We start from the raw sequence: 14,993 nt of genomic DNA, 5'->3' as shown, positions 1-14,993 counted from the left end.
TATTTAAAACATGTAATTTTTGTTTTTCATATGGTGGGTTTCTACTGTAATATGTAGGCCCCTTAAAGCCACTTCGGAACTGAACTTTCATGACAATTTTAAAAATTACTGCTAAATTTATAAACTTTCTAACATCCTCAAAAAATAAGTACTGTACGCCATTTGTACAATGATGCCAATGTAAAGTGGGTATGTGGTAAGCGTTAACGATTATTTTGGGAGGACTCTCTGTCTTAGGGCTCATTCACACAACCGTAAGGGCTCCGTGCCCGTACTGCAAATGGTGGGTCCGCAATATGCAGGCACTGACCGTGTGCACTCCATGCTGCGGACCCATTGAATTGAACAGATCTGCAATCTGAAAGATACAGAAAAAAGATAGGAGGTGTCCTATCTTTGGCCGAGCACGGATCGGAAGCCCACAGAAAGCGCTTCCATGGGCTTTCGGGTCCACGCCGCAAAGGATAAGACAGGTCTTATCTTTGGCCGTATCTATGGCTCCGCATCCGCAACATGGAGCGCACGCATCCGATGCCCATGAGATGCGGAACGCTTTCTGCAGTCCACAGCACGGAGCCCTTCGTGTGCACGAGCCCTTAAAAGCAGATAGATTTTGGAAATTGCAAATTTAAAAAAAAAACTTTTTAAGTAAATTCCAGATTTTTTTTTAAATTAATAAAAGTTAAATATATCGACCAAAATTTACCACTACCATAAAGTACAGTGTATCACACACACACAAAAAAAAATCAGAACTGCATAGATAAGTAAAAGCGTTCCAGAGATATTACCACGTAAAGCGGAATGTCAAATGTAAAAAAATGGCGTCTGGGGTTAGGTTTAAGGCGATTTTTTTTATGTTTTCCTTTTTCAGCAGTGTTTTTTGCTGTGCAAACACCTGCAAAATACAGCACATACTAGATTGCAAATGGTGTGCATTTTGGAAACATCATCTATTAATTGCTTCTAAGAGGCGACAGTCCATTTCTTGAAGCATTTCTGCAAACACCAGCATAAAAAAATGAGAACAGGCCACCGCGCTGCTGATTTTCGCTGTGTGAACATAGCCTCATCAGTCAGTCAGTCTCCTTGATGGGAACGTTAAAACGGCTCAAAACAACCAATCACATCACTGCTTTCATTAAGAAACCTGATTTGAACAATTGTAAGCTAAACTCCGATTGGTTGTTACAGCCTTCCCGGCCAACCTGACGTGCTGTGCTGCTGTACAGATGCTGACGGCGGCAGCCACAGACCGCGGTGCTGACTGAGGACGGCGGTAAGGTGCTGGCTCCTCCCTTGTGACGTCACACGGTGCGGGCGTTCCAGGACTGTGTGACGTCACGGAGCAGGGGGTTCCAGGCTCTGCTGGTTAGGCGGCTGGGGATGTTGATGCTGCCGCATTCTCCGCACTGGAGAAGCGGGAGGATGTCAGTCCGGCGGCCGGGGATGTTCAGCTCTGCGCAGTGACTAAGGAGCCGGGGATGGCTGAATCACCAGCGGCTGCACGGACGCCGAGCCCGGCCAGTGGAAGCAGCGGAGCGGGGACTGGGAGCATTGCGGCACCAAAGGAGCGGGAGTCGTTGTCTCTGGAGGAGATCTTGGATTTATATAACCAGCCCATCAATGAGGAGCAGGCGTGGGCAGTGTGCTACCAGTGCTGTGCGGCGCTGCCTGCGGGGGGCACCAAGATAAAGGGGGCCTCGGAGATCCGCATCCGAAGGGATGGAGCTGTCACAGTCACCCACAGCTCCGGGCCAGGTACGTGGAGCCTCCCCATATGGCGCAGAGCTGATTGACGGAAACTGTAACCTGATCACTCGGCAGTGGATGGTCTGCCATTATTCCCAGGGCACTCAGTAGTGTCATCCTATATTCCACACCTGATTGTGTGTGAGCTGGGAATGAATGACAGCTCTGGAGGGATGTCTTTATTATGGTGTGCTTATTTACCTGCCTTCTCATTCATTGATCCAGATGCCCTCAATCTCACGCCCCCTCTTTCTATTGACATGGTCCCCAAAACATTGGGCTTTGTCCGTCTGGTAATCAGGGGTTAAGAGCGGACCAGTAGTCTCATGTATAAGCCGGCCATGGCTGAGCCCTTGTGATGTGTGACATTTCCTGGTGTCTGACACATAAGTCAGCGCTGAGTGTTGGATAGGAACCCTGCCCAAAAAATGAATGTACAGTAGATAGAGGAGTCATTGAAGAAAAGCTCTCCAGCTCTGTGGTGGGGCTTCTTCTATATATATCCATGACTAGCATCTGTCAGCCATCAGATTCAAAATCCTGAACAGGTCCAAGGAGAAGGAATGAGGCCTCATGAACACAACCCATTCATTTCTATGGGTCCACAAAAAAGGGTTAATACACAGATGTCATCCATGTGCTGTCTGCATCCACAAATGATAGAACATGTCCTATTCTTGACCATATTACAGGTGACAATAGTCTTTTCTAGAGCTGGGAGCGAGAAAAACGAGGAGTGCGCGCGGAAGGTGTCCGTATTTTGCAGATGGGTGGTTTTTAGACTGGAATATGGACATGGTCGTGTGGGTGAGGCCTAAGGGGTCTTGCTAGGGTCTGCTTTTCATATATGGTGCAATTCAGGATGGGATATGGCATCAGAACAACCTCTGTTCACGTGCAATATTAGGGCATGGAGGGGAATCCCTTCCTTGGAAGGAGACTCTGTAAGGCTGAGTTCACATCAGCGTTCAGCCTTTCCGTTCTCCCACTCCGTTATAGGGGCAGGAAAAAACGGAAAGGATGGATTCGGCACATGACTGAGCCGAACGGAGCCTACGGACCCCATAGACTATAATGGGGTCCGTTAGGTTTACGCTCAGAAGATGATTTTGGAGTGGAGACAAAAGTAGTGCATGCAGGATTCAAAAATCTTCCTCTGGGCGGAAACCTAACGGACCCCATTATAGTCTATGGGGGCTGTAGGCTCGGTTCGGCTCAGTTATGTGCCGAATCCGTCCTTTAGATTTTTCCTGCCCCTAGTAGGAGAACGGAAAGGCTGAACGCTGATGTGAACTCAGCCTTACCCCCTCGATTATCCAGAGCAGAGACCTCACTCTCTGGGAGATTTGGCATTACCATATAGTACATGGTCACCAACTTAATTCAACAGGCAATGTGTAATACTACATTTTCTGGGTGGGCTTGAAGCTGATCATTAGGGGTTCCAGGAGCTTGACCTAAGTGACCATTTGATCTTTGGAGGAGTTGTCCTTTTGCTTTAGCTTGTCATTATGTTGTTGGGGTATGAGGGGAAACCAGAGTTCTTTAAAGAAACCCACACATGGAGAACATACAAATTTAATGTCTATGATGTCCTGGTTGGATTTGTGGCCATCACATCATTATTGATATATAGGGGACATTACGTGACTGTTGGCCTTATTCATTAGATTTGGCGAGTTGTGATCACACTGATGAGTGGTAGATGTCCCAGTCTCTGTTATATGGACCTGTTCATTGGTGGAATTCATCGTTAGAAGCCCTTGTTGTAGGCTGAACTGAACATAGCCATTGAGATGGAAGGATTTCTTGATTTGAGGATGAGTCATGGCTCCATTCTGCAGAAATTACAAGACCAGTGTTGTCCTGCACTACATAAAATCTTCAGTTCTCCTCGCTCTCTACAGCAAATCCTTCAGAAAGTGAGTGGATTATGAAAATGCAAGGGTCTGAAGAGTTGAGCAGTGCTCTTGAGGCAAAGCTTGGATTTTCTTTATGAAATGTAGTGCAGTGCAGTATTGTACATGCATAACGAAGGGTCATTTATTGATGTGTGGACCTTCATTCAAGGTGTGTTATATTACCAGTAACCGGCACATGTGTCCTGTTCTCTCTCCCTCCTGTGAAACGTTTTCTGGAGTCTTAAACAAGGTCTCAATTGACATAAACTGTGAATATATCAAACTTTTCAATATACAGTGAGCCCTCGGCAAAAGACTGCTTCTTTGAGAAGATCATCCTCTTATCAAAACCAGATTTCCTGTGACAGATTTTCAATTTTGCCATATATTATACATGCTGGACATTTGCCTTGAGAAGCCCACCACCCTCGAGGAACACATTAGAATGCAATTTTTGGTGATTATTTCAAAAGTTTCATAGTAATAACTTTCGTGTTCCTTCCATTCTCTAGCCCACTACCCTAGAAGACCACTTTTCAATGCAATTTTTGGTGGTCATTTTACAAATGTTTCACAGCAATAACGTTTGTGTTTCTTTTTATTCTCCAACCACTGTTCTCCAGTTTTGGTGGGTGTATCTGGTTAATAATGTACTGTCTAGGGGCCTAGTAGATCTTTGCCCAATATTACGGATGAGCGAATCGACTTCGGAAGAAACGTCCGAAGTCGATTCGAATAAAACTTTGTTTCAATACTGTACGGAGCGAGCGCTCCGTACAGTATTAGAATGTATTGGCTCAGATGAGCCGAAGTTATTACTTCACGAAGTCTCACGAGACTTTGCATAATAACTTCAGAAATTGATTTATACTGTAAAAAAACATTTCCTGAACTCGGGTTCGATTCCAAGTTGTACCGTTTTCTCTGACAGAATAGAAAACTGATCCGTCCCCCATTGACTTTCAATGGAGTTCATGACAGATCCATCTTGGCTATGTTAAAGATAATACAACCGCATCCGTTCATAACAGATACAGATGGTTGTATTATCAGTAACGGAAGCGTTTTTGCCTAACCCTGTCGGATCCAGTAAAAAAGCTAGTGTGAAAGTATCCTAAGGGTGCCTTCACACTAGCGTTAAAGTTTTCCGGTATTGAGTTCCGTCCTAGGGGCTCAATACCGGAAAAAACGCATCAGTTTTGTCCTAATATCATTCTGAATGGAAAGCAATTTGTTCAGTATGCATCAGGATGTCTTCCTTTCCATCCCTTTTACGGTATTTGGCTGGTATTTTCTCCAGTCAAAATTCCGTAATGCTTGCCGATTGAAATGTATTAAAGGGGTTCTGCAGTTTGTTTAAACTGATGATGATCTATCCTCTGGATAGATCATCAGCATCTGATCAGCGGGGTCCGACACCCGGTAAACAGTGAGAAGGCCGTCGCGCTGCTGCCTTCTCAAACAGCTGATCGATCAGATGCTGATGATCTATCCAGAGGATAGATCATCAGTTTAAACAAACTGCAGAACCCCTTTAATGCTGGATCTGGTACCGAGTGTTCAGGAAATTGACGCATTGACGCACCTGGTTTTACTGACAAAAAATGTGACAAAAAAAATTACCGGATCCATTTTTCTGGATGACACCGGAGCGACAGATCCGGTATTTCAATGCATTTGTCAGACGGATCTGGAAAGAAATGATATCCGTTTGCATACGGATTTCCGGATCTGGCTGGCAGTTTCGGCAATGGAACTGCCTGCCGGATTCTTCTAACGCTAGTGTAAAAGTACCCTGATCCGGAATTTTGGGCCACAATTCTAATAACTTTTTTTGGTGCACCTGGTTGCCTTTTGAGCCTCGCCCCTTTCCCTTTTCCATATTTTTACCCAGGCAGCCCCCCTGATGTTAGCATTAGAGCATGTAGCATCGGAGCATCTCATGCTCCGATGCGCTCCCTTGCCCTGTGCTAGATCGCGCAGGGCACAGGCTCTTTTGTTTACATTAACACACTGACGGGCAGAGGCTTCCGCCCGGCAGTGTGTTCGGTGACGTCACCGGCTCTGATGGGCGTGCTTTAGTGCTGCCCTAGCCGTTTTACTGGCGTCACCGGGCTTTCTGGCAGCCCTATGGAGAGCCTAGTTTGTCACAGGAACTCCTGAAAATGCCTTTGCCCTGCGCGATTCAGCGCAGGGCAAAGGAGAGCATCGGAGCTTGAACTGCTTTGATGCTCAAGTCAGGGGGGCTGCCTGGGTGAAAATGGAGGCATGTCCGAATTCAGCTCTAAACCCGGACAACCCCTTTAAGCTACGCCTCTTCACGAATCAGTTGCAAAAGTGTCTAAAGCAATAAATGTGCAAATGCTTTGATGCACATTTTGCCAGAATTGTGGCGCATTTTCCCTAAAATGTGGAGTTGACCAAGCTGAACCTAGGCCTGGCTGCTCTAACCCCCAGGGAGGGAGTTTTCAGGAGGACCTCAGAATTGGAGATATGGCGTGAACTGGGGATGGGGGCGGAAGATATTTTTCTGGATTTTCTGCTCTTCCATAACACAGCATTAAAGAGGTTCTCTGAGATTTTGGTACTGATGACCTATCCTCGAGATAGGTCATCAATATCTGATCAGTAAGAGTCTGACACCTGGGACCCCCTCCAATCAGGTGTTTGAGAAGGCAGCCCTTTGAGCGCCGCTGCCTTCTCGCAGCTCACCAAGCATGGCACCATACATTATATCCTGAGGATAGGTTATCAGTATCAAAATCTTGGAAAAACCCTTTAAATGCCCCCACTAGACCAAACCATCTTATATTTTGTACGGTTCTCCTAGGCCTCGTTCACATTGCAGTTTTTCACTGACATGTCCTATCCGCATTTTCCACGGACAGCACACGTGCCCATTGATTTAAATGTGTCTGTTCACATTTCAGTATTTTTTTTACGGGGACATGCACTATTTTGATCTGTGATGCGGACCAAGCACGCCCATTGAAGTCTATGGGTCAGTGAAAATCGCTGACACACATCCGTGTTGCGTCCGTTTTTCACTGAAGACTAATAGGAGATTCTTGGAAATGAATTTTCAGCTGAGCAACGTCAGTGAATTACGGATGACACACGGATCCTTTACGGACAGCTTCACGGATAAAACACCTGCGCTTTTTTTCACGGATGTGACACTGACACGAAAATGTGAATGAGGCCTTGGGTGTATTAGTGTGGTTGTATCACTTTTATTTATTTTTTTCAGATGGCAGAAACTGCATGTTATTGCCACGTTTTCACATGTGCTTTTTTGCGGTGTGATATTATTTTTTTTTTTTTTTTTTTTTTCGTCCTGTGGAAAACAGCGCCATGTGAATACTGCCGGGCCCTGCCTCTTCACAGCATGACTGGGTGCTGTTACTGTTGCACATGGCCACTAGCTCCAGGGGCGGACCATGAAAGCCTCCATTGTGCCCGTGGAGCGTATCTTGCGGTACGGCAGGCGATCTGTTTTGGTAACATAGCAGCATTTAGTCGCATTTATTTAGTTTCTGGAATCAGCAGATCCAGCAGAGTTTGTTTTCCCGGCGTGGACAATAGAGGCATGTGTCCATGGATGGTCGGAGAGGGATGCTGTCAGAGGAGGATTGTGAGGAACATTCAGGCTTTGTGCGCTGACTGGAAGGGCTCATTCAGACGGCCGTATGCTGTCCGCAAAAATACTGAATGCTATCCGTTTTTTTGCGGATCCGCAAAAAAACGGATCTGCAAAAAAACGGATAGCATTCAGTATTTTTGCGGACAGCATACGGCCGTCTGAATGAGCTCGAAGAAGGGAACAGAGGAGCCAGGATTGTCCGTGTATGTACTGACTGCGGGAGACACCGGCAAATTCACTGGAAAAAACGCTCATCTCATTTATGAAAATGACACCATCAGATTTTGTGTGAATGAGGCAGAAAAAAGGTCCATACGTCTCTGTATAGAATTGGAGTCCTATGGCGGTACAGAATATACACCTCTGTAGGTGCTGTATTATTGCGCCAATTAACTGAAAATACAGCTGTGCATATGTTAAAATAGTTTCATGTTCAAGTGGACTATTTTTATTTGATTTTTTTACAGCTTTTGATACCCTTAGGCCACCTGCTCGCGGTGCGGAATACACACGTTTTTTTCCCTAGGTAGATTCACATGTGGAAAAACTGCAGAGTAAAACAGCACCAGAAAAGTGTATGAGATTAGACAAACGTAACATACAGTTTACAGCTTTCTTATATACGGAAATTGCCCTGCCGTGCAGGTTTCCAAATCCGCAGAATCATGAATGTCAATTATGTTTGCGGATTTAGCTAGTACAGACCCCAAAATTCATCCATATTATGGCCGTCTGAAAACCCTCCTTAGGTCTCATTCACGCTACCATATTTTCGGTCCGAGCCCCATTTGCACTTTTTGCAGATCACAAGCAGATCAGTTCATTTCTATGGGGACCGCACAGGGATGCCGTCTGTGTGCTGTTCGCATCCGTGTGGCCATTCCTCAAATTATAGAACATGTCTTATTCTTGTCCGTTTTGTCGACAAGAATTGGCAGTCGTGGCGTGCACACAGCCGATACCCGTATTTTGCAGATCTGCGGTTTGCAGACTGCAAAATACATAAGATCGAATGCGTATAGCTTTAACCTGGAGTCTGTCATGGAGGCTGCTAACGCGGTTGTGAATGCTGCTTAAAGGGGTTGTCCAGTTTCAGCATCAAACCAGACATTGCTGGGGAATAGCTTACAATAAGGCTGAGTTTACACGGGCGTTGCGGGAACATGCTTGATTTTTCCGCGCGAGTGCAAAACATTGTAATGCGTTTTGCACTCGCGTGAGAAAAATCGCGCATGTCTGGTACCCAAACCCGAACTTCTTCACTGAAGTTCGGGCTTGGGATCGGTGTTCTGTAGATTGTATTATTTTCCCTTATAACATGGTTATAAGGGAAAATAATAGTATTCTGAATACAGAATGCATAGTACAATAGGGCTGGAGGGGTTAAATTTTTAAAAAAAAATCATTTAACTCACCTTAATCCACTCTTTCGCGGAGCCGGCATCTCCTTCTGTCTTCATCTTAGCTGTGTGGAGGAACAGGACCTGTGGTGACATCACTCCGGTCATCACATGGTCCATCACATGATCCATCACCATGGTAAAAGATCATGGAATGGATCATGTGATGGACCATGTGACGTCACCACAGGTCTTGTTGCTCCACACAGCTAAGATGAATACAGAAGGAGATGCCGGCTCCGCGATCAAGTAGATTAAGGTGAGTTAAATAATTTTTTTAATTTTTTTTAACCCCTCCAGCGCTATTTTAGTATGCATTCTGTAGTCAGAATGCTATTATTTTCCCTTATAACCATGTTATAAGGGAAAATAATAATGATCGAGTCTCCATCCCGATCGACTCCTAGCAACCGTGCGTGAAAATCGCATCGCATCCGCACTTACTTGCGATTTTCACGCAACCCCATTCACTTCTATGGGGCCTGCGTTGCGTGAAAAACGCAGAATATAGAGCATGCTGCGATTTTCACGCAACGCACAAGTGATGCGTGAAAATCACCGCTCATGTGAACAGCCCCATAGAAATGAATGGGTCGGTATTCAGTGCGGGTGCAATGCGTTCAACTCGCGCATGGCATCCGTGCGGAATACTCGCCCGTGTGAACTCAGCCTAAAGAATTGACTTGCCTAACAGATCTGGCACCGCGGGCTGTAGTGGTGATGTCACGTCAACAACACCTGACTGCTGCAGCCAGTGACTGGCCTCTTTGGTGCATCACTGAGGCCAATGATTGGTTGCAGCAGTCACTTGTGATAGATGTAATGTCACTGCTGCAGCCGCGTCAATAAACCTTGGCCGCGAAAATAGGAGATCTGTTAGGTAAGTACTGCTCACTTCTTTATAGCGGGCATTCCTCAGAGTTGTCTGGATTCTTACTCGAACCCCTTTAAGCTGCAAAACGCTGACAGTATATATAAAGAACGTTTGTCAGCGGAAAATCCGTAGCTGTGAAGGTGTTTTAATTTGAGAGACAGCTACTATATAACTCAATCACTGACAGGATCACTGCTGGCAAACATGTCTGGAAATTCTCCAAGGTACACGTATAAAGCTAGGAAGCAGGTATTAGCAAAACGTGCAAAAATTGAAATACATTTTGCCACCTTTTGTCATCTGCTGTCAGCTGTGAATCTGTTTAAAATTCTTATTATTTTGGTTTTAGAGTTTGGCGATTTTAGAAGCAACACGTTTCGCGTGCCGAAGTATCGCAGTGTCGCCGGGCAGTCACAAAAATGAATGATGTTGCAGGTCGACTCATGTTTGCTGTGACCACCAGACCCGAATTGCAAAAAATCCAAAATGCTGGATTTTTTTTTGCAATTCACGTGTTGCGCTCCAAGCAGTTGTGCACTGCAACCCCATTCATCCCTATGGCTGCCCTGCTGACTGCGACACTTGGGTGCACGACATGTAATCACAGTGTAGTCGAACACTTAGGGGCTCATATATTAAGACCGGCATTTTAGACGCTGGTCTTAATTACCCCTGCGCTGGCGGTGGATCCGCCGAAGTTATGTAGAGACGCTGGCCTCTAAATAACTTCAGCGCATCCACCGCCGGCCTAAATCGACATCAGCTTCCTTGCTGCCGTAGATTTAGAACATTTTTTACGCCTAAAACCGGCATAGATAATGAGTAGGGATGAGCGAATCGACTTCGGATGAAACATTTGAAGTCGATTCGCATAAAACTTCGTTCCAGGAGCTCCGTACAGTATTAGGGTCCATCCACACGTCCGTTGAATGGGTCCACATCCGTTCCGCAATATCCGGAATGGGTGCAGACCCATTCATTCTCAATGGGGTAGGAATGGATGCGGAGAGCACACTATGTGCTCTCCGCATCCGCATTTCCAGAGCGCGGCCCCGCTCTTCCGGTCCACAGTTCCGGAAAAAAAATTGAACTTGTCCTATTCTTGTCCGCAATTGCGGGCAAGAATAGGCAGTTCTATGGGGGTGCCGGTCGGGTGTATTGCTGATCCGCAATTTGTGGATGAGCAATACACTACGGACATGTGAATGGACCCTTAGACTGTATTGGCTGCGATGAGCCAAAGTTATTGCTTCGCGAAGTCTCGCGAGACTTCGCGTAATAACTTCATAAATGAATTTGTACTGTAAAAAAACATTACTCGGATTCTGTTCTAAGTGGTACCTTGGAACCGAACCAGAGTTCGGGAAATGTTTTTTTATTGGAACGAAGTTTTAATGCGAATCGACTTTGGATGTTTCATCCAAAGTCGATTCGCTCATCCCTAATAATGATAAATGAGACTGGCCTGGCGCCCCCCCCCCCCTTCGTCACACCCTTTTTTTTTGTTCTGGCGTTAGCAGGGAAAAGTTGCAGATTGCTTCACAACTAACCTTTGCACCACAATCTGCAACAGATATACACCAGAAAACTGTCGTATATAGTAGTAAATGACCCCCTTAGTTTTGAAGAAAAACCAGTATGGACACCATCACAGTTCCCACAGGTTTGTCACCCAGCCTTCTTAGTCACCTGGTGGTGGATCTCCATCTCTTCTGTTGCTTAAAAACTAGAGAGATTTCCTTTATAGTTCAATGTTTTTGTTGAAGTTTTGAGGTAATAAGGGCAGGGGGTTATAGACGGCAAAGAATTAATATTCACAGTGGCAAACATTGATCCATATGCTAATGAGGCATTAAGTTGCCCGGAGGGGCGTTATTTTCGTAGAAAGGAGCCCAAGCACGCCTCTCCTCCACTCATGCTCTACGGTGCTGTTGACCCCCTCCCACTACAGCCGATAACCACACCTGCCCTTTCCCTTCAGCATCGCCGACAAATATCCACTTTTAATGTTCAACTGAGGGCATCTGCCTCAACTTTTTCACTGGGCATGCGCCAAGAGTTGTCCCTAAGCCACTCCTGTGTTGTCTTGGCTGTGTGCTTAGGGTCATTGTCTTGTTGGAAGATGAACCTACCTCCCAGTCTGAGGTCCAGAACACTCGGGGTCAGGTTTACAATAAACATTTGTGTACTTTGCTCCATTCAGCTTTCCCTCAACCCTGACCAGTCTTCCTGTCTCAGCCACTGAAAACGCCCCCACAGCATGACGCTGCCACCACCCTGTTTCAGTGTAGGGATGGTATTGGGCAATTGATGAGCCGTATTTGGTTTCCTCAGGACATGACACTTAAAATTGAGGCCAAAAAGTTGAATCATCATTGCTTTCATCAGACCAGAAAATCTTGTTTCTCAGAGTCCTTTACATGCTTTTTGTAAACTACAGCCGGGCTTTCATGTGCTCAGATTAGGCTACTTTCACACTAATAGCAGCCTTTTCCGGCGGGTGAACAGCCTGCCGGATTTGTGCTGCCACTAGTGCACACGTGCCGCCGGAGGTCCGCTCCGGCCCCATTGACTACAATGGGGCGGGCCGGAGTTCCGGTGGCAGCGCGGCAAACGGCCGGAATAAAACTATGACATGTCTCTCGGCATAGTCAATGGGGCCGGAGCAGACCTCCGGCGGCACGTGTGCACTAGCGGCAGCACGGATCCGTAGGCTGTTCACCCGCCGGAACAGCCTGCCGGAGAAGGCTGCCGCTAGTGTAAAAGTAGCCTTAGTGGAGTGCTATGGGATCGTTCTCAAAAATCCGCCACATCAGTTGTGATGCTGGATGTCAAATATCATGGACAGAGGAACACTGTTATGTCTGGCTCCAGCAAAAAACAACTTGCCAGACACAACTAATGTATGTGAAGGTAGCCTTAGTTTGGTGGGGCAGCCAGTTCTAGAAGGCGTACTGGTTGTTCCAAAGGTCTTCTTTTTAAGTTGTATGTAGTCCTCTGTGTTGTTCTGAACATTCAGTGCAGCAGAATTTTTTTTTTTGTACCCTTCTCCAGATCTGGGCCTCCACAATCCTGTCTCTGAGCTCTACAGGCAGTTCTTTCCTCCTCATGGCTTGGTTTTTGCTCTGATATGCATTGTAAGTTGTGAGACCTTAAATAGACAGGGCTGTGTCTTTCCATGTCATGTCCAATTAACTGAGTTAACCACAGATGGCCTCCAATCAAGTTGTAGAAACATCTCCAAGATGGTGAATATAAATGGGAGGCCCCCAAAGTTAAATTTCAAGTGTCAAAGCAAAGGGTCTGAATACTTATGTCCATGTGAAATTTGAGTTTTTCCTTTTTAAATAAATTAGAAAATTATGTTTTTACTTTCTCATTATGCAGTGCTCCAGACAAAAAAAATAATACCTAGTAGCCATTGGCTCCTGAACTGAAAAATTTAGGAGCCAAATAAAATTTTTAGTCGCCAAATCGAAACCGAATTAAAATTTTGGTATCGTGACAACACTACGCCCATCAGATCGGCGTAGGGTTGTTTCGATACCAAAATTTGGTTTTGCTTTCGACACCATAAAAAAGTATTGCGATACTCAATATCATGCGGAAAAAATAAAACGCCAAAAAAAGCCGCGTGCGGATCACAGCCCCCTGTAAGAGATCGGGTGCTGCCAGGCAGCAGGGGACAGTCATGTACACAGTTCGTAGTACATTGTAACTTGAAGCGTCCCCATCACTATGGGAACGCCTCTGTGTTAGAATATACTGTCGGATATGAGTTTTCACGATCTAACTCAAATCCGATGGTATATTCTAACATAGAGGCGTTCCCATGGTGATGGGGATGCTTCAAGTTAAAATATACCATCGGATTGGAGAAAACTCCGATCCGATGGTATAATAGGGACTCCTGACTTTACATTGAAAGTCAATGGGGGACGGATCCGTTTGCAATTGCACCATATTGTGTCAACGTCAAACGGATCCGTCCCCATTGACTTGCATTGTAAATCAGGACGGATCCGTTTGGCTCCGCACGGCCAGGCGGAGACCAAAACGACTTTTTCCTTCATGTCCGTGGATCCTCCAAAAATCAAGGAAGACCCACGGAAGAAAAAATGGACACGGATCACGGACCTACGGACGCCGTTTTTGCGGACCGCAAAAAAAACGGTCGTGTGCATGAGGCCTAAGCCAAATAATTGTTGGCTGAATGATCTAACTTGTCTAACGATTGTCTGAGATGTATGGCCACTTTAAGGGGGTTGTTCAGGATTTTGATATTGATGGCTTATCCTTAACCACTTCAGCCCCAGTGCTTAAACACCCTGAAAGACCAGGCCATTTTTTACACTTCTGACCTACACTACTTTCACCATTTATTGCTCGGTCATGCAACTTACCACCCAAATGAATTTTACCTCCTTTTCTTCTCACTAATAGAGCTTTCATTTGGTGGTATTTCATTGCTGCTGACATTTTTACTTTTTTTGTTATTAATCGAAATTTAACGATTTTTTTGCAAAAAAAATGACATTTTTCACTTTCAGTTGTAAAATTTTGCAAAAAAAACGAGATCCATATATAAATTTTGCTCTAAATTTATTGTTCTACATGTCTTTGATAAAAAAAAAAAATGTTTGGGTAGAAAAAAAATGGTTTGGGTAAAAGTTATAGCGTTTACAAACTATGGTACAAAAATGTGAATTTCCGCTTTTTGAAGCAGCTCTGACTTTCTGAGCACCTGTCATGTTTCCTGAGGTTCTACAATGGCCAGACAGTACAAACACCCCACAAATGACCCCATTTCGGAAAGTAGACACCCTAAGGTATTCGCTGATGGGCATAGTGAGTTCATAGAACTTTTTATTTTTTGTCACAAGTTAGCGGAAAATTATGATTATTTTTATTTTATTTTTTTCTTACAAAGTCTCATATTCCACTAACTTGTGACAAAAAATAAAAGCTTCCATGAACTCACTATGCCCATCAGCGAATACCTTGGGATGTCTTCTTTCCAAAATGGGGTCACTTGTGGGGTAGTTATACTGCCCTGGCATTCTAGGGGCCCAAATGTGTGGTAAGGAGTTTGAAATCAAATTCTGTAAAAAATGGCTGGTGAAATCCGAAAGGTGCTCTTTGGAATGTGGGCCCCTTTGCCCACCTAGGCTGCAAAAGTGTCACACATGTGGTATCTCCGTATTCAGGAGAAGTTGGGGAATGTGTTTTGGGGTGTCATTTTACATATACCCATGCTGGGTGAGAGAAATATCTTGGCAAAAGACAACTTTGTATAAAAAAATGGTAAAAGTTGTCTTTTGCCAAGATATTTCTCTCACCCAGCATGGGTATATGTAAAATGACACCCCAAAACACATTCCCCAACTTCTCCTGAATACGGAGATACCAGATGTGTGACACTT

At 45.1% G+C, this 14,993-nt stretch overlaps 1 protein-coding gene across 4 annotated transcripts in view; it reads left to right on the top strand.

The window, feature by feature from the left end:
- Window positions 1-1,332: 1,332 nt before the first annotated feature.
- SPIRE1 (spire type actin nucleation factor 1) overlaps window positions 1,333-14,993 on the top strand; it is a 223,965-nt gene continuing 210,304 nt past the window's right edge. For all 4 annotated transcript variants that reach the window (XM_040432593.1, XM_040432592.1, XM_040432591.1 and 1 more), the window contains exon 1: window positions 1,333-1,761. In XM_040432593.1, coding sequence (XP_040288527.1) covers window positions 1,485-1,761 — 277 coding nt within the window. In that variant the 5' untranslated portion in view covers window positions 1,333-1,484. The remainder of the gene's footprint in view (window positions 1,762-14,993) is intronic.

This window comes from Bufo bufo, chromosome 5 (assembly GCF_905171765.1).
Source record: "Bufo bufo chromosome 5, aBufBuf1.1, whole genome shotgun sequence".
NCBI classification, from domain to species: domain Eukaryota; kingdom Metazoa; phylum Chordata; class Amphibia; order Anura; family Bufonidae; genus Bufo; species Bufo bufo.
Note: the sequence above shows the minus strand (reverse complement) of the source record. Positions and strands in the feature narration are given on the sequence as shown.